Consider the following 20,966-nt stretch of genomic DNA (forward strand, 5'->3'; position numbering starts at 1 on the left):
CTCTGTATTAGAGATATTAGAGATAATGATTCTCAATTTAACTATGTTAACACATATAACATCTTAGTTAAAGATAAAGAGCCAATAAGATGGTGTGTAATCAGTTTGATATGGTCAGATTGCATAGAAGTTGGTTTGAAATTTCTCAAACGGTCCGTTTTAGTTTATTTGTCGGTTTGGTTTGATTTGGTTTGGTTTGTTTTGATCAGTTAAAAGACGGTTTGATTAATTCTATCAATTCAATCAGTTTTATTCATTCATAACAAAAGTATTAGTAAATAATAAAATTATACTTAAGATTTAATTTGAGAAATAAACATAACTACAAATACTAACTGTACAATATTGAATGGTTAAAATTTTAATTATTAATAAAATGTTTAAAGTTGTAACCAAATTAGATAATTTTAAAAAATAATTAACCATAATAAGTAGGTCGGACATTTAAGTTGTTTGTCCGCCAATAAATTAACCAACAAACAGAATCGTTGGGTTCGGCTTAGCGGTTTTATAAACTGCCGGTTATTCAATTTAGTCGTGCTTCTATCGATTTTCGGTTCGATTTAGATGGTTAAGCTGGGATATCTCGGTTTTTGAAATATCTCTAATTTATTGAGTTGTTCCGATTGTGGGGTATGTTGTTAATATAAAATTCAAGATCAAAGACACATGCAAATGCCTAATTGTGGTGGACCACTGCACAACAATGCTGGTTGATTTGCATATTGACCATTCCTCCTCTAAGTAATACAATTTTATTTTTAAAAAACATTTGAGTGTGGATTATAAACTCCATTTTAAAAAAATAAATAAATATAAACTCCCTTTTATTTGACCCTTCTTAAGCTGATGTGTATTGTGAGTGGGACATTTGAGCTTAAAATGCATTTATGAACTAGCTTGCTGTTCTTTTTCCCCAAATTTTGGACAATCTCTAGGCAAGTTTAATGTATTTTTCTAAACTACAAGTTATAATTAACATATAATCATAAATATAATAAAATTTATGTAGTACCTAATGTTTTAGTTAATTCAAACTTAAACCTTAAGCTATGTTATATGTATATAATTTTATTTTGTTCAAACTCTTAAGTTATGTATACTTAAAAAAAATGCAACTTCTAACAAGTTGCAAATTATTGTAATGATTGTTATATATATATATAGTTATATATATAGTTATTTTTCTACTATTTTTTTCGAGGAAAATTTACAATAACTTAGAAGCATAAACAACTTTGTTAGAAAAATCATTGCAAAAATATTATAAACTTTCATGTTTGATGTACAAAATTTGTTTATTTTTTTTTAAATTGAAAATCATGATCTACAATTTAACTTAACGCGTTTTAATTTTTTTATTTTTTTTATTTTTTTTGTTAATATACTAACTTATGTTTTCTAAGATCTTTTCTAATTTTCCAATTTTCCAATAATAATTTTGATCATATTTTGTGCGTTGATCACCCATTTATATATATTTATAAATCACCTATTTTTGTGAAATTTTATTATATTAGCTATAATATTTATATCATTTCAAATATTTTAAATTAAAGTTAGGTGTCATGTTGGACTTTTATTAAAAAAACATTTATCCTAATATTTAGAACGGTTAACTTGTCTATTTTTTTTGGTTTCATAAGGAGTTAATTCTCATTCATTCAAAAAGGAGTTATATGTAAAATTAATTCGCAAATATTATAATATAATTTCTAAACAATTAAAACAGTTAAATGATAATTTATAAAAAATATCAAATTTGTAAAAATTAAAATCACAATATTGATGATTCAAACAATCTTGCTTTTTTAAGGGTGACTCTAAAGTTTAACTCGTTTAAGTTCCATAAAGATGAGCGAGAAAGTAGAGTAAGTTGAACAAACCAATTTAGTAGTGTTAGAAGAATCTCTACCAAATATTTTGGGCGACAATAAAAATTGTCCTTACTTGTGGGTTGGGAAACAACGCCAAAAAATATTCTACCTGATAATTGATCATCTACATATATGGTCAAAATAATGAGAAACTCATAAAAAAAAAAAGGTGATGATATATGTAAAAGGTCCTTCAAATAGAAGATCAGTTGAAATAACTCATTATTAAACAAATGAGAAATAACTTTAGATCTGGAAACTCCATCCACTTTTAAGAAGATGATGGACACAAACTCAAGAAAATATCACTAAAACAATTAACCGATATGAACCGCAAACCACCCACCATAATATATATATATATATATATATATTTTTTTAACAGGATTTTTTACAAATCCTTCGATTTTAAATTAAAAATATTTAGTGTGAATTGAACTTGAAAATTTAATTTTTTTAGATAGTTATCCTAATGGATTGGGTAGAACTCATACTTTAATAATATTTATCTAAATTATTTTTATTATAATCAAAATTAAAATTGAACTATAATTTTATAATATTTTAAAACATATATAAGAATTAAATTGTAATTTAGAAAAATTCATTCAATTCTAGAAATTTATTCATTATTCATTACTTATTAACAAACAACAAGTATAACCCAATGTATACACATAAAAAGGAATGAACATAGTACCATTAGAAATTAATTGAAATACACCCAAACAAACAAAGAACAAATTAAAGAGAGATAGTTGATGGATGATCACAATGACACTGGTAGATCGTAGAAACTCATGTACTCAAAGTCATGTCGGAATTTAGAGCGCAGAAACTCGTGTACTCAAAGTCGTGATGGAATCTTGAAACCCCAATGATCAATATATAATAATATCACATTATGGAGCAAGAGGAATTGGTATTGTCATCACTAAACATAGAGCTAACCTTTTCATCTATAAGAGCAGTGTAAGGCGGCTTTTGATAGTAGCCATGTTCATGACCGTTGTATCCATGAATGTCATAGTTATAAGGAGACGACGCAACCGTTGCATGGTGTGTGGCCGGATAACTCTGATGTTTGAAATAATAACGACGAGTAAAATCATGATATTCCGGATTGTAAGGGTATGGCCACAGAACCGCGGTCCTTCCGGTCCCTCTAACCGTCTTCAACACCTTTCGTTGGTCTACAACACCGGTTACGGTCACCTTTTGCTTCCCCATGTCTATGTCCACCGAATCAACTCCTGCCCAAGAATCGAGTTGGAAAATAAAACTACTAGTCTATTATAAGTTTTAGAAGATTTGGATAAATATATATTGCCCATACATATATAGTTATCTAAACACATAATTAAGAACTTTTTATGAACAAAATCAATTAATTACCATGAAGCTTTTGAAGAGCTTTTTTGACCTTGGCCTCACATCCTGGACAGTCCATATACACTTGCATCTCAACAATCTGCAGGAAATTAATGAATTCAAGAACATATTGATAATTTATATATAAATAGACTATAATACATAATTTGAAATAATATTTATGAAGATATATAGATCATGATTAGAGACCGTCGTCATGGCATCAATTCTCTAGTTGAAGATAATGAACACTTAGTATATATTGAGCTAGCTTAATTAAGTAGGTCTATATATATTAACTAGTCCCCACTTGACCTAATTAATTATATCCTACATATCTTATTTTATTGAGAAAAAAAACTGCATTTTTAAAAGACTTTGAGTCAATTACCTAAAATTAATTAGTATAACTTTCCAATCCATGATATTTGGTTACATATAAATAATTTTTGTCACTGGATTTTTATTTTAATGAATCTACCATTCAAAATAATTAAAACCGAACCCATCACTTTTTTTTTTCATATATAACTTCAACAAAAACAATCTTAGTGTCTAAACAAAAATGCATTCTTAAAAAAAACGGAAACAAAAAAATTGTTTATAGGTAGTCTCAAAAATTCGAAAAAATAGTTTTTCCGCGATATTTGTCTCACGGGTTTGTGTATATAAATTAAGTTTGGTTAAGCCGAAATATCCAGGCTTGTGACCCGATTTAATATTTAATAAATTTGAAATATAAAATTTTAATTTGTTTGGGGTTATATTATGATAATATTAATATATATTTGATGGTAAATTGAATAGTTAATTATTTTGACATCAATCAAGGCCTAATATTTTCAGTACGCAATAGTTCCTTATCGGGTTTGCAATTCCCCAGTGTTTATGGAGTTTACAAATGAAATTCAGAGAAATTTCTAAGAAGGGGGATAACGAAAATAAATAATATATAACTGCAGCAGGCTGACATATTTCGATAAAATATAATAATAATATAGTATTTTTTTAAATGATCTGAATACGATATGAGTTTGTACATTTTACCATTTAGTTATAAGTTTCTACGAAATTATAGCACTCTATATAATATGAGATATATGCTTTATGATTAGGATTATAATAAGTTATTCCATATTATAAATATGTTTTTGTGATTGTTATTTCAGGACAAATTATTATTAATTAATCCCTTTTGAAAGTAATGATCAATCATGGGATCCTGATTTGTTCGGATTCATTTAAAATAAAATCAATCAAGGCCCTATAAACTTTAAGCTAAAGATTCATACATTTTTAAAAATTAAACGAAGAGGCATTTAATTTCAATCACATAAAACTGATTTCAAAGAAAAGCTCCAAGTTCCTATTCTTAATTTGTACTAAATTCAACTAAAAGGATAATTAGCTAAAAAAATGTTGACCAGCTATAGTTATAATTAAATCGATAAGAGACTGTCATATGTGAGATTCAGCTATATATAGTATATCATATTAAATATTTCTAAACTTGATGTTAACCAATATCATTATATAGTTACTCCAATTATTATAATGTAAGCAGTTTTTCATGTCAAAAACTAGCTTCCAGGCCTATCCTCTAAGCAAGATAAAGAATGGTAACTAGTTGAAGAATATAAAAGTTCCTTAATAGAAGTAAGAGATCAGTGATAGTTCCTGGGGATTGCAACCAAGGGATGCTACAGCTTAAAGCCTCTACCTATTTATTTTGTTAAATCATTTTTCCATCTCAACTGAAAGCGGACACATATTGTACTTAGGCAAAACACTACAATACTTCCGCCATTTTCTCTACAAAATTAAAATGTTATTTTTATTAAAAATAGGGGACCCTATATATTATATTATATAATAATTAATAAAGTCAGAGTTGGGCATGTCCGGCATAGAGGGCGCTGCCCTCCTTTTACTTTTACACACAACGCAGAAAATTAACAAAAGCAATGACCGACCCTTTTACACGCTGTCCGATACGGAGACAGGTCATGCGCTGCATATGCTCTTAATTCCATCGTACCTATACCATAAATCAACTCATTAATTCATAATTTAAAATTATTATATTATTCATCCTCATATATATATATATATATATAATAATTTAATATATTATTTACTAATTTAAATTCTCAATTATAGATGAGTTTGAATGTTAATTTGTAAGAGAAAAAAATTTAAACATTGACACATGTCAATTAATAGAGGAGGTATATGTAAGCACTAAAATTTAAATAGGATAATATGAATATAAAATACCGTGTTGTAAGCACTAAAATTTCACCTACCTAATTTATAAATTTTAAAATATTTATTTTAAATAAATAAATTCAAAATAATTAAAATCAAGGCCAAATCATGATTAAATAATTAATTAGAATAATTATTGTATTAATTAAATTTCAATTAATTAAATTTCAATTAATTAAAATAAAAACCAAAATAAAATAAATTATTTGAGATAAATATTGTATCCATTTTAGGTATTAATTTAAGGGTTAAAAGAAATCAAAATAAATAATTTGGGATAAATGTTATATCCATTTTATCCCAAATTATTTGTTTATAAAGCCCCAAAAATATGAAAAAATAAAACAAAATAAATAGGCAAAATAAATAATATGTCTATTAAAAATATTTTGTGTATTTTATAGGTTGAAAATAAAGGCAAAAAGAGTTAAGAAAAATCAATTTTAAACAAGTTACAAGTCTGGAAAAAAGGTATGATCTAGTCTAGCCGGAAATAAAGAAAACAGATGCAGCATGCCGCATGACCATCAAATGAGTGTTGGAGTCCCATCCAACGCACAACAAGTAGCCGCGTTGCACGCTGCAACCGAAGGAAGACACTTTCGCGCATCAGCGGATCAACTAACATACGCCTCAACGCTTATAGCCCAAACGCAAGCAAAACGCCAAGGCGTTCGTGCTTTAGCCAAAAACAACGTCGTTTCAAGACTCCCTTAGCGCTCAAACGCGGAAGAAGCAAATGACGACGTTTTCAACCTCTGATTTGTCTTTTACCTCGCGACGAACAACATGATGAACAACTAAATTCTTTAATTTTTTGAAGATGGAACTCCGAGTTAGTCCACCAAATCCATTGATTTAAAAACTGAAATGATCACCCTAACATGGTGAACATTTTTCCTACGATCATAGGAGCAATTATGCCCTAGACGATCAACTAGATGAAGAACAAACAAAAGCCATTAATGATCTTTTGTTTGAAATTCAATTCACTTGATCGTTCAACCGACTTAGGAAGGCTATAAATAGCTCTCCTCAACCAAGATGAAACCAAGGATCCAGATCCCAAGCTCTCAATCCACCGCTAAAAAAATCTAGCATTACCATTTTCAAGATTTTTTTGAAAATTTTGAAGTTCTGTATAAAGTTTTAGAGTTCGGTTCTGGATTATCACAAAGTTTCTAAAAGAGTTCAAGAGTGTTCTCCAACTCATAGTAAACTTCAATTCATGTTGTAATTCAACTTATGAATTCAAATTGATGTTTTTATATTTTAGTGCAAATAATCTTGAATATTGTTTGATTGTTTATTGGAAAACGACCATAAGATCATTTATAAGCTTACTGTTGAAACTAATTTGAATCAGTCGATCCAAATCGAAAGTACCCATATTTGATTTTAAAAAATTTTCATATCAGGTTTCTCTTCTTGAGTTATAACTCAAGAATATTGACTCAAAAACCTTAATAACATATTTGTTAGGATTTGGATCTCCAAATCTGACCTACTTAAAACGATTTGTAAAAAAGCAAAAAAGAAGAATACAGAAGACACAAATTTATAATAGTTCACTCAAATGAGCTACGTTCACTTCAGCCTTCACCATATTTCACTATGAAGAAGAAAAAAAAATACATATTTTTTCCTCACACTTTATTTCTCTAAAATTTCGTCTTCTTCTTCATAGTGAAATATGGTAGCAGCTGAAGTGGACGTAGCTCATTTGAGTGAACCATTAAAAATCTGTATCTTCTTGTGTTATTCTTTTCTTGCATTTTTATAGATAATTTCAATTAGGTTAGATTTGGGGATCCAAGTCCTAACAACTGGTATTAGAGTTGTTAGTCTATATCGAAGCATTGAAAACGATGGCAAGCGAGAACAATATAGGACACAACATTAGAAGATTCGATAGAACAAATTATTCCTTCTAAAGGATGCAGATTGAGGATTATCTCTATGGAAAGAAGCTTCACGTTCCTTTGAGTGAGAAATCAGAAAAGATGGATGAAGCTGATTGGAAACTCATTGATAAACAAATTTTGGGAGTTGTCTAATTGACGCTAGCCAAGACGGTTGCTCACAATGTATCAAAGGAGAAGACCACCATGAGTCTGATGACAGCTCTTTCTAATATGTATGAGAAATTATTTTCTAACAACAAGGTACATTTAATGAAGATACATTTTTACTTAAGAATGGTTGATAGTACTTCTGTCACTGCTCATTTGAACGAATTTAATACAATTGTGAATCAACTACTATGTATTAAGAATGATTTTGGGAATGAAGTTAGTGCCATAATGTTAGCATCTCTACCAAATAGTTGAGAACCTATGAGGACAGCAGATAGTAACTCTGTTGGAACTTCTAAATTGAAATTTATTGAAATTAGAGATTAAATTTTTGCTGAAGAGGTTCGTAAAATTGATTCTGGTAAAATGTTCAAATGTTCTGTTATGAATGTTGAAAATAGGGGCAGAGGTAATGATAGAAATTTCAACCGAGGTAAGAACAGATCTATGTGGAGGAATAGGAAGAGTCAGTCCAAGTTTGGGCAGACATTTGATTACTGGAATTGTGGTAAGAAAAGTCACTTGGAGAGGAATTGTAAAGCACCGAAGAGAAATAGTGATGATAAAAAAATGCAACTAACGCAGTTACAGAAATTGACACTGATGCGTTACTTCTGTCTGTTAATAGCCCGATAGATACATGGGTTTTGGACTCAGGAGCGTATTTCCACACCACTACCCACAAAGAATTAATGGAGAATTATGTGGCTAGAAACTATGGGAAAGTTTATCTCGCAGATGGTGATCCACTTGATATTGTTGGCATGGGGGACATCAAATTGATGATGACAAACGGTTATGTTTGGAAGATTAATAAGGTGAGACACATTCTAAGTTTAATGCGTAATCTAATTTCTTTTACACAACTAGATGAACAATATCACAATTTTAGTTGTGGAAATAGTGTGTGGAAGGTGACTAAAGGAGCAATAGTTGTTGTTCAAGGTCATAAAACCGGAACGTTATACACGACTTTAACTTGTAGAGAAACAATTGCTGTTGTAGTTGATGAGTCGAAGAACATTGAGTTGTGGCATTACAGGTTGGCCATATGAACGAAAACTATATGAAAATTCTTTTGAAGAATGGATAAATTCCAGAACTAAAGTATGTTGAACATCAATTATGTGAAAACTACATTATTAAAAAACATAAACGGGTGAGTTTCTTAATGATTAGGAAGGAGCTCAAGAAAGAAAGGCTAGAGTTGGTACACACTGATGTGTGGGGACCTGTACATATTTCTTCTATTAGAGGATCATACTACTACTTGACTTTTATTGATGATTTGATAAGAAAAGTATGAGTTTACTTTATGAAGAACAAGTCTAATGTAATTGTTATTTTAAAAAATCAGAAGGTTAAGTGCTTGAGATCCGACAATAGATGTGAATACATCAATTCAGATTTCAGAGAGTATTATGCTGAGAATATGATCAATATGGTGAAGATTGTTCCCCGAATTCCTCAAGAGAATGGAGTAGCTGAAAGGATGAATCGAATATTAAACTAGCGTGCTAGAAGCATGAGATTGCATGTAGGGCTGCCTAAAACCTTATGGGCAGAAGTTATCAACACTGATGTCTATTTGATAAACAAGGGACCCTCTATTCCTCTTGAATTCAGAGTTCCTAAAGAAGCCTGGAGCAATAAAAAAGTAAACATTTCTTATTTGAAAGTGTTTGGTATTTATCATATGTTCATATGAATGAATGTGATATGAGCAAGCTCGATTCAAATTCTAATAAAAAAAATTTATTGGTTATGGTGATACTGAGTTTGGTTATCGTTTCTAGGATAATCAAAATTGAAAGATTATTCGTAGAAGGAATGTTATCTTTAATGAACATCTTCTTTACATGTTTTCTGGGATAATCAAGATTGTGTTGGGAAGACATCAGATAGTGATTCCAAACTGGAAGAGACTGGTATAGTCGATTTGAGAGATTGTTCAGCTGAATATATATAGACTATCGAAGAAGACCAATGTGTTGTTGAAGATGAAATCGTTGAGAACGTGGCCTAGAGGAAAATCAACAACACCGATTATACAATTGAGAAGATCATTGAGAACGTGGTCCCTATCTCTGAACTATATCTTGTTGACAGATAGAGGTAAACCTAAATGCTATGAGGAATCAATACAATCTGATGAGTCAGTTAAGTGGAAGTCTACAATGAAGGATTTGGGTGGTGAAAAAAAAAATCCTTGGAATGAGAATTTTTAGGGATAAAGAAGTTCTCAAGCTTTCACAAGAAGAATATGTGAAGAAAGTTCTTAGCATATTCAACTTGTATGATGCAACCAATTACTACCCCTTAGCTAGTCACTTTAGACTATCTAAAGATTAGACGCCTTCAACAGAGGAGAAGAAAAATTACTTGGTCACCGTTCCGTATGCCTCTGCCATTAGTTGTATTATGTATGCGATGGTTTTTACAAGACTAGACATATCACATATAGTGAGAGTTGTTAGCATATTCATGAGCAACCCGGGTAGACAACATGGGAATGTAGTAAAGTGAATACTACGATACTTAAGAGGAAGTATGAGTCTCGCTTTGTGTTTTCGAAAGTTTATTATGGGTTTGGAAGGATATGTTGATGCCGAAAATGATGGTGATTTTGATAGTAAGAAGAGCACAACATAGAACATTTATACTCTAGGAGGTACTGTAATCAGTTGGGTTCAAAATTGCAGAAGATTGTTGCTCTTTCTAGTTGTGAGGCAGAGTATGTTGTTATGAAAGAGGATGCTAAAGAGATGATGTGGTTTAACCCTTTTTGCGAGAATTGAGTCAAGACTACGAAAGAAGTGTGTTGGAATGCGACAGTCATAGTTCCATTCATTTGGCAAAGAATCCAGTTTATCATGGCAGGACAAAGCATATACTGGATTGTTATCATTTCATCCGATTAGCTTTAGAAGATGGAATAATAACTCTTGAGAATATTCTCGGAAGTGAGAATCCAACTGATATACTGACGAAAGCTGTGACAAATGAGAAACTGAAGTTGTGTACAACTTCAGTCGGTTTTCTTCATTAAGACACCAGATGGAAGCCGCTACCGATCGAGAGATGATGAAGTTAGTCTCCAAGTGGGAGATTGTTGAGTTAAGGAGCCTACACTTATAATAAACTCTACATTAGTTAATTAGATTTATTGGGTTTGTATTTGGGTTTTGCCTGACCAAGAGTTATTTAGGTTTTATTATCTGAATATTTATCCTATAAATATGTTATTATTAAGGGTTTACATTGAGAAGACAAAATTCTAGAGAGATAAAGTGTGAGACAAAAACTTTACATTTCTTCTTCTTCATAATGATATCTGGTGGCGGTTGAAGTGGACGTAACTCATTTGACTAAACCACTATAAATCTGTGTCTTATTGTGTTCTTCCTTGTGTTTTTACAAATTGTTTCAAGTAGGTCAGATTTGAGGATCAAATCCTAACAATATTTATAAAGGTAGTAGGAGCATATTCAGATCAATTCCAAGCAATCCCTATCATGTTTGATCAAAAACTAAAATTTTCATAAAAATAAAAATTTCAATTCTTGAATTGATTAAAATGAATAATTAGTGTTCATGTTTTGGTTTTATCTGATCTTAATGTATGTAAGGAAGCTATTGGTAAGCTCCTTATACTAAATTAAACCTTTAAAATCGAAATCTCGATTTTTGTTCAAGAATTATTTAGATTGAATGAAACATCATCTCGATCGAATGATGCATCAACATGATGTTATAAATGATTCTTAGTGTTATACGGAGCTCATCATTTCTTCATATCGAAGAATGGAGGTTCCAATCGAAAACTCAAACCTACACTTGCTATTATTGGCGTCCGACCGAGAATTTTTCCTTGAAAATCAAACCCTCCCTTACATATGACCGATGATTTCTAGCCCTAGTCGAGGGTTTTCATCCTGGTATGATTTTTGACCGAGAAAACCAGTCCAGAATTACTTTCAACTGAGAATCCCCGCATCTGATTAAGGGACTATCCTGCGTGACCGAGAATATATGCATCCGACCAAGGGACCAGCGTGTGAGACTAAGGAATTCCATCATCCAACTGAGGGACCAGCGCGCACGACCAGGAATCTAACTTCTACATTGACTGGGTGTCAACCCGTTGACTTCATGCCAAACCCTCTCCAGACCTGCATATCCAACCCAGTTCGCGACCTGGACACTTTCCTAATGGCCTGTTTGTTTGAGATTTTAATTTCAATATTTTTTAACAACTAGAAGGCACAAACTATTTTTTAAAAATCCAAGAAAAATAAAAAATAATTTGAAAATATTTTAAAAATATTTTCATAAAAATTTATTTCGATAAAAACTTGTGTTAGGATCGGTGTTGACAATAGAGACCAGAGTCTGACTATTGGGAATTTGCTTACAAACTTCAATTCGATTTTAACTCTATTAGAAGTTAAAATCTATTTCTATTCTTCACAAATCTTCACAAATTCTTGAACAAGTTCAAGTGCAGAAATGTTTGTTAGATTTGAAGCTTCAGATGAATGAATGTCAATGGCAGAAATTAAAGAACACGGGAAGTTTTATGGATGTTCGGAGATAGAACTCCTACGTCACCCCTTCTTCCTCAACGTGAAGGATATTCACTAAAAGACTTTGATTTGTATAGAACACACTACACAAACACAACCAAAAACTACATGACTTAACAACCGCCTATTTCTGAACTCTCTATTGAACAGAACAACCTCTGTTCAACTTACAATACTGGAATTTCACACAGAAAGAACAGTAGACTATTTTTACTGTTTGAGCGGGAAATAAAAGTAACAACGCATAGAAAAATAAGAGTTTTCTTCAACTCATCCAAAGATGAGACATCTAAGGACACACACGTAGTTAGACGTCTGTGTTATCGGCATGTCTGCGTCTAAGACGGGTAGACGTCTTGTTCGGACGACGTCTAAACATGCTCGTCTACAGACGTCTAACATGAATATGTTCAAACGACGTCTAAACATGCACGTCTACAGACGTTTCAACAAGTCTTGACGTCGTCTAATCAAACACGTCTATAGAGGCTTCAGAGTTCAGACGTCTTCCTCACATTTAGATGTCTAACAAAGCTTAATTTGCAAGTTGCTTAAGCAACAACTCGTATAAGTACATGGTTTCTTTAGAAATCTAATCTAATCAGTCCGATTGAGACCTCCATCTACACACGTTTGTCCAACCACTTTAATCAACAAATTTCTCCCTCAACTTGTGCATGATTAATTATAATAAATTAATTGAGGTCTACAAGACCCAAAACATTTATAAAGTAAGAAAGCTTAGTCTCGGAGAGTGACTTCGTTAATACGTCTACCACTTGCTGATCTGTTGAAACATATTCTAGACAAATATGCTTCTGACTGACATGCTCTTCCATGCATCTGACCTGTTGTACCTACAAATAAACATATTTACAATTTTTTGGTACCCACATTCACTTGGGTCCTGTATCAATTAATCCTTTGGGAATCCATATTTAAGTTATCTTGATAGATTTTCCATGATGTGTTGTGATTAGTGCGTATGATTTACTCTTATTGACGTCTTCCTGCTAATAATTGTTTCATTAACCTTAAAGGATGATTTTTGTCGAAAATTCCTTGACTTCTTGTCAGGTTTTGGTTTGTCAGACTTGTTAGATGCTCCCTTTCTAGACTTCATCCAACTTTCAGTTTGCCTTACATAAATAATCTCATCCTTTAATGTTAAGTCCTCACAGCTTGGATTCGTTCTTTTTTTAGTTAAACTATCGCTTTCAAAGCTTATAGTCTTAAGCTTGTCTTTCATTGTGTTTAACTTCTTTGACGACTGGTCTGGGCTGACATTGTTAAATCCTAAATTGGATTTGCATTCGGCATGCCTTAACATACTTATTTGTTGTCTGAATGCATCTCTAGACCTCGTCCAGGAACTGACCACATAAGTTAAACGTTAGTTTTCAGAAAATAGTGTTTGAACATTTTCCTTGAGCTTCTCATTCTCAGATGAGATCTCAGCCATTTTGTTTTTTGGTTCTGAAGTTTGAGATGAAGAGACGTTAACAATTTCATTTTTCAATCTCATCTCATTGTAAGAGTCTAACGACTTCTTATACTCAATGACCATGTCATTAAGTGTAGTAGTTAATTCATCTCTTGTGAACTCTTCAGAGGAGAAGTCAAATACCTCAGATTCTTCCTCTTCCATGAAGCAGGTAACGTCTTCATCATCGCTGTCGCTGGATGATGAATCATCTGAGTCGCTTTGGGCCCACTTGACTTTGCTATCAGCAACCATGAGAGCCTTCAGCTCTTTGTTATTCTTCTTCTCATCTCGCTTTGGTTTCCTGCATTCTGTCTTGAAGTTTCCTAGTTTATCACAGTTAAAACATTTCAAGTTAGCCTTATAGTTACTCTTATCATCATTGTTATTATTTGAAGAGTTTGAGTTATGATTGCTCTTCTTCATGAATTTTTCCAATTTCTTCACGAAGAGAGTCATTGCATCGTTGCTGATCTGCTTGGCAGCAGTCTTCACAGTAGTGGTAGTAGGTGGCTCCTCAGCAGTCACCAGCGCCTTGGTAGAGATGGAAGATGTGGAATGCTCCTCTTTGTTCTTAGAGTTTATCTCAAGCTCGTAGGTTTTTAGATGGGCTAGTAAATCATAGAGCTCTATCTTGTTGAGGTCTTTAGACTCCCTCATAGCCATTGTCTTATTATCCCACTCTCTGGGCAGAGCACGCATGATTTTGATCGTAACCTCTCTATTGCTGTAAGTCTTGCCCAAAGTGGAGAGAGTAGAGATAATCTTACTGAATCTCTCATCAAACTCATTCATCGTCTCTCTCCAGGACGCATCTTGAAGTTATCGAACTACTGTGTGGCAACCATGAGTTTGTTTTCTTTGGTTTGCTCTCCCTCACACAATTGAGTCAGCCTCTCCCAAATTTATTAGGTAGTGGGGCATGCGATGATCTTGTTGAACATATTATCATTCATTGTCTTATAGAGGATGTCTTTTGCCATGTTGTCGAGGTTGTTCTTCCTCTTATCTTCATTGGTCCATTCACATCTTGGCTTCTCAATCTTTATCGGACCATCTGTAATGACAAACCACATGTCATCATATATGGAAGATAGATGAGTTTGCACTCTCACCTTCCATCCGTTGTAGTTTTCCTTAAAGAACATGGGAACCTTGTTGGTGACAGTCAAAGAAATGATTTCGAATCTCATAATGCTTTAGAATAGAGAACATGACTCTGATACCACTTGTTAGGATCAGTGTTGACAATAGAGACTGGAGTTTGACTATTGAGAACATCTTACAAACTTCAATTCGATTTTGACTATGTTAGAAGTTAAAATCTATTTTTATTCTTCATAAATCTTCACGAACTCTTGAACAAGTTCAAGTGCGGAAACGTTTGTTGGATTTGAAGCTTCAGATTAATGAATGTCAATGGAAGAAATTAAAGAGATCTGAGAGTTTTATGGATGTTCGGAGATAAAACTCCTACGTCACTCCATGTTGTCGAGGTTGTTCTTCCTCTTATCTTCATTGGTCCATTCACATCTTGGCTTCCCAATCTTTATCGGACCATCTATGATGACAAACAACATGTCATCATCTATGGAAGATAGATGAGTTTTCACTCTCACCTTCCATCCATTGTAGTTTTCCTTAAAGAACATGGGAACCTCATTGGTGACAGCCATAGACATGATTTTAGATCTGATAATGCTTGAGAATAGAGAACATGACTCTGATACCACTTGTTAGGATCGGTGTTGACAATAGAGACTAGAGCCTAACTATTGGGAACAACTTACAAAATTCAATTCGATTTTAACTCTGTTAGAAGTTAAAATCTATTTCTATTCTTCACAAATCTTCACAAACTATTGAACAAGTTCAAGTGCGGAAATGTTTGTTGGATTTGAAACTTCAGATGAATGAATGTCAATGGAAGAAATTAAAGAGCACATGGAGTTTTATGAATGTTCGGATTTAAAACTCCTACGTCACCCCTTTTTCCTCAATAGGAAGGATATTCACTAGTAGACTTTGATTTGTATAGAACACACTACATAAACCTAGTCAGAAACCACAGGACTTAACAACCGCCTACTTCTAAGCTTCTAGTTAACTCTCTTTTGAACAAAACAGTCTCTGTTCAACTTACAATACTGAAATTTCAAATAGAAACAATAGTAGACTACATAGTAATCACACAGTGAGCAGTTAATTCACTCTTTAGCTTGAGATTGCAATGGAGCTTAAGTAAGATAGAAAAGCTAGTGAAAGTGTGAACTTGAGATCAAGAGTGAAGGCTTGATCGAACTCATTATTCGTCCGTTCTCCTTGAGCTTCTATTTATACTTGAAGAGCACCAACGGTCGAACCTTCTTTGTTGACACGTGTCCTCCTTTTATAGGATGACCATCAATAGTACGAGAGTACAACAGGATCTAAGCATTGGGATCGTGGCCGTACCAGACAGGTAATGCGTCGAATATCCTCTGATGTATTGTTGTATTGGAGAGATACAACATGGGCGATTTGAATGATAAACGCATATGTAGTGGCAGTCTTTCATTTGTCGACATTAGTTGTCTTGTCAGATCGTTGATAATGAACATAACAAACGAGCTGAGTAGAGAAGTAAACGCTCGTTTGGATGTCTGATCAAGTCGAAAGACGTCTAACTACGCTTTTTCATTAGACCTCGTCTAAGAAGAAATTAGACGGTGCTAACTACACGCACTCCTTAGACCACGTCTGAAGGAGTTAGACGACGTCTAAGCGCGCTTTCCTTATACTGCGTCTGAAGGAGTAAGACGACATCTAACTGCGCTTTCCTTAGACCATGTCTGAAGGAGTTAGACGACGTCTAACCGCTCTTTCTTTAGACCGCGTCTAAAGAAGTTAGATGACGTCTAACATCGCTTTTCTTAGACCGCGTCTAAAGGAGTTAGACAACGTCTAACCGCACTTTCTTTAAACCGCGTCTAAAGGAGTTAGACGAAGTCTAACATCGTTTTCCTTAGACCGCGTCTGAAGGAGTTAGACGACGTCCGAATAGACAGATTTCTTCAGATCTGTACCTGCACAAAAATAAGTTACCCAACTTAGTTTTTTTCAAGTTATAACTTAGTTTTATTTAACCACATCATTAAAATCATGTTGTATATATTTTCTTAAGTTAACTAATTATTTCTTTCTTAATTAGTTTACTCTTTTCTTTATTCAATTTAACCCAACAACATGTTTAAATTTATTTTTAGATCTTAATGCCTTACAATGATATTTTTCAGGTGCTTTCCTCAATAATCATTGACATCAATCGCATTTAATAGCATTTAAATATTGTTGTGCAATTTTAAATGCAAGAAAAACCTACAATGTCTATGACTTGAAAAATAATTGGTTAAACAAAACGTAATAAAATTAATTTTTCAAATCCAAAAAGCCAAGATTTTATAAAGTATAGACCGTTGTTCTTTAACGGGTACGGATGATATAGCGCGAAAGCCTTTTCTCGAGTATCAGCAAACATTGAACTAAACAGAATCTCTGATAAAATTACGTTTTACAAGTATACCGATCTTTTATTGATTTTAAATTTAAAATAATTGACGATTCTTTTCATCAAATAAATAATCTTTAAAATTAAATATTTTTAATTAATTTAAAATACAGATTTTTTTTAATCAAAATATTATTTGATTATTTTTTTAAAAGATTATATATAATTAATTGATCATAGAAATTAATTATTCAAATATCAAAATACATTTTTTTACAAAATTTTAAGTAATGTTTTATTTAAAGATTTTCAGTACCACAAACCGAGTTTGAAAATTTCTCGAATCTCGAGCTTATCCGGGAAAATGGATTTCCAAGGTTACAATCGTCGTTATTGATCGCTTCCCATCACTAAAGGGAATATGTAGATCTTGTTTGTTTGATATTATTATCATTTTAGCCCGAATAAATTTTATGAATTTTTTTTAGCACGGATAGATTCCAAATCTTAACTCCTCACTTGATCGCAACGTGTAAACTATCCGTTTCGTACTCGATTTCAATATAGTTATCCATCCCTTCTTACGAGTACCTCATATTCAATATTCATCTCCGATAACTCGAGTATCGGTTCCCAAATATGTCTTATATTTATCAACTTAAAATAAGAACAAAGACAAAATATTAAGATAAGTAATTTAAGTAGAAAGGAATGTTTTAAATATTGAATTGAATAATTTAAATATTTATATATAAAAGAGATATTCATATAAAAATGTCATCTCTCTTCTTCCTTTTTTTTATTACTATTTTTTTCCATACACCCTGTTAATAATTCAAAAATAAATAAATAAAAAATCAAAAAAGAGAAAGGATAGTAGATCGATCATAGAGAAATTCAAACCTTAATTGGTTCAATTCTTATCGTGAAAGTGTCATGTTAAAAAAAAAAAAAATATCGGTATGATTTAGGGAGTCCGATTTTCAACAAGTAACAACTACAAAATCCAGAGAATACAAGCGGTTATCTATTTCCACCCCTAATAGTTCTGAATCAAATTGCCTAAGAACCTATAAAGAAAATCAATAGTTTGAAGAATAACTCTCAAGAGATGTTTTGTGATAGATTTACTCCATTATTAGTTCCAAATATCTATGAATAAAAGTTACCCAATAATTGGTTGTTTGTTGTAAATTACTTAATTCCATTACAATATTAAACTTGGAGAATCTGGTTACATATTAGCTTTGACTGCCTCATTGAAGAATGAAACAAACAGTTTGATAAAAGCCAAAGCATTATCACTTGTTGGATTATGTAAATGGAAGACATGAACCTCTCCAGCCGTTTCAACAATCTCCACCTTCCCTTTCCAATTACTTCTTTTCAACTCTTCATAGAAATACCAACCTCTATCCTTCAACCAGTCTTTCTCCGCCACACAAACCAACACCCTCTCGCAACCCATCTTTTCAATGTTCGGATCCATACTAGGGTTTATCATCGGATCATCCAACGATGTCACCGTCGGGCAAGCGATTCGCCACATTTTCTCAAATGTTTCCGAATAAGGGTTTTCCGTTTCGGATCCAATCGGTTCCTCTCCTCCAAAAAACGGGTGGACAAGAATATTACCCACCAACTTTGCTCCCGATGATGATAACCCTTCCAACCCAACTCTTATACCCATACGGTACGCTATATTCGCGCCGGCGCTGTCGCCGGCGAAGAAAACACGTTCCAGATCCGCAAAGTTTTTCACCCATTCGTCTTCGGCGCTCACAGCCCATTTGACAGCTTCCCATGAATCTTCAAACGCGGTCGGCAATGGGTGCTCGGGCGCTCTTCTGTAGTCAACCGAGATTGCGACGATATTGGCTGCGGACACAAGGGAGTTGATGTAGTTATGATATGTGGGAGAGAAGGCGGTTTCTATGCAGAAAGCGCCGCCGTGGAAATAGATTAGGAGAGGTAGTTTCGATTTGTGAGTCGATGGGTCAGGTTGTGCTTTGGGTATGTATAGGCGGGCGGAAATGGCGTTTTCAGGGGAGATGATGACGTCCTTGGATTGGACGCCGGTTTGGGGATCAATCGATGGTGGAACGACTTCGCAACCTATTAATCTTTCTACTGATCCGTCTTTGTAAATTCGAATCATGCTTTCGATCTCATGAACTATTTCGTTAGTTCTCATGCTTTGATTAGCCATTTGGGAATTAGAGTCGGTGTATCTCTACTCTGTTGTGTTCTGTCTTAATGCGTGTTTTAGAAATGAGAAGATATGGTTTGAAATTGAATGGACCAAAAATCCACCAATGAATCCATGACCTACCTAACTTTCAACCAGGAAAATTTGATCAAATAACTCTCAAAATATGGTCATCCTCAACAATAACCTTACAAAATTCAGTTTTTATTTTTAACCTTTTTTTTTTTTTTTTTTTTTTTTTTTTTTTTTTTTTTTACATTTTTCCTCTTACTAACCTTTTTTTTCTTTCACTTCCTTTCCTTTTCCTCTCATTTCTTCCCGTTTCTTTCCCCTCTCTTCCCGGCCGTCTTCCACCCACGACGGTTGCTCCCAAGCCGGGAATCCCCCAAGCCTGACGATCGCCAAGCCCCTTAACGTGGGAAAGTTTCCTCGACACCTGCCCCAAGCCCCAGCCGTTTACTTTTACCCAGACAGACGATCGCCAAGTCAGGGCGACGCTGAGCCCTGACGACACTGAGCGACGCTGTGCTTCCTCAAGTTCTTCCACATTCTATTCTTCCTTTCTCGTTCTAATCATTCAATTTCTCTTTTACATGCCCCAAGAATTTCCTATGTAATGCTTTCATATTCTTTTTGTACACGCCCCACCCACGCCCAAGCCCACGCTCCACGCCCCATCCACGCTCAAGCCCACGCTCCACGCACTACCCCACGCTCAACCTCCAGGCCCCACGCCCCACCCACGCACTACTCCACGCTCAACCCCCACGTATTTAAAAGAGAAACTGAATGATTAGAATGAGAAAGGAAGAATAGAATGTGGAATAACCTGAGGAAGTACAGCGTCGCTCAGCGTCGCCGGGGTTCAGCGTCGCCGGGGTTCAGCGTCGCCCTGGCTTGGCGATCGTCCGACTGGGTAAAAGTAAACGGTTGGGACTTGGGGCAGGTGCCGAGAAAACTTTCTCACGTTAGGGGGCTTGGCGATCGTCCGACTTGGGGGATTCCAGGCTTGGGAGCAACCGTTGCGGGTGGAAGACGGCCGGAAAGAGAGGGGAAAGAAACGGGAACAAATGGGGGGAAAAGGAAAAGGAAGAGGAAGAAGAAAAAGAAAAAAAAAGAGGTTAGTAAGGGTAAAAGTGTCAATTTTTTTTAAAAAATGTTAAAAATAAAAACTGAATTTAGTAAGGTTATTTTTGAGAATGACCCTCTTTTAAAGGTCATTTGATAATTTCCCTCGACCCTGACTCATAAATATTACAAATTATTAAACATGTTTTTTCTTTATATTTTATTTGAATCTACAACTTTCCTAATTAATTTTGGATCTAGACTCATTTAAAATATATATAAAATTTGAGTTGACAATTTGGTCAGTGAGAAATAATATAATTTGATTAGCGAAAAATAATAGTTATTAACATCTCAGTTGTGTGGTTGATTACTACAAAATACTATCATTTTGATATTAATTAGGAGGTTTGGATTCGGATTTATAATATGTAGGTATCCAATTGCCCTTTTAGAGGATCCTAGTGCATTAATTTTATTATCTATTTGATTTTTATGCATTAATATTATGTTTTTATCATCTTTTAAACGAATATTCATTT

The 20,966-nt window shown here is 33.5% G+C and overlaps 2 protein-coding genes across 2 annotated transcripts; both read right to left on the reverse strand.

Annotated features, from left to right (window-relative positions):
* Positions 1 to 2,774: 2,774 nt before the first annotated feature.
* On the reverse strand, positions 2,775 to 3,342 carry LOC124944115 (heavy metal-associated isoprenylated plant protein 29-like). The gene is made up of 2 exons (XM_047484587.1): positions 3,273 to 3,342; positions 2,775 to 3,130 (listed from the first exon to the last, which is right to left on the reverse strand). The coding sequence occupies exons 1-2, from the start codon at positions 3,337 to 3,339 to the stop codon at positions 2,775 to 2,777; spliced, it is 423 nt and encodes a 140-aa protein (XP_047340543.1). The 5' UTR covers positions 3,340 to 3,342.
* A 14,951-nt stretch (positions 3,343 to 18,293) lies between these two features.
* Positions 18,294 to 19,414, reverse strand: LOC124942052 (probable carboxylesterase 2). The gene has a single exon (XM_047482460.1). It carries the CDS (start codon positions 19,354 to 19,356, stop codon positions 18,382 to 18,384), a length of 975 nt encoding a protein of 324 aa, XP_047338416.1. The 5' UTR covers positions 19,357 to 19,414; the 3' UTR covers positions 18,294 to 18,381.
* Positions 19,415 to 20,966: the final 1,552 nt, after the last annotated feature.

Source organism: Impatiens glandulifera, chromosome 6 (assembly GCF_907164915.1).
Source record: "Impatiens glandulifera chromosome 6, dImpGla2.1, whole genome shotgun sequence".
Lineage (NCBI taxonomy): Eukaryota > Viridiplantae > Streptophyta > Magnoliopsida > Ericales > Balsaminaceae > Impatiens > Impatiens glandulifera.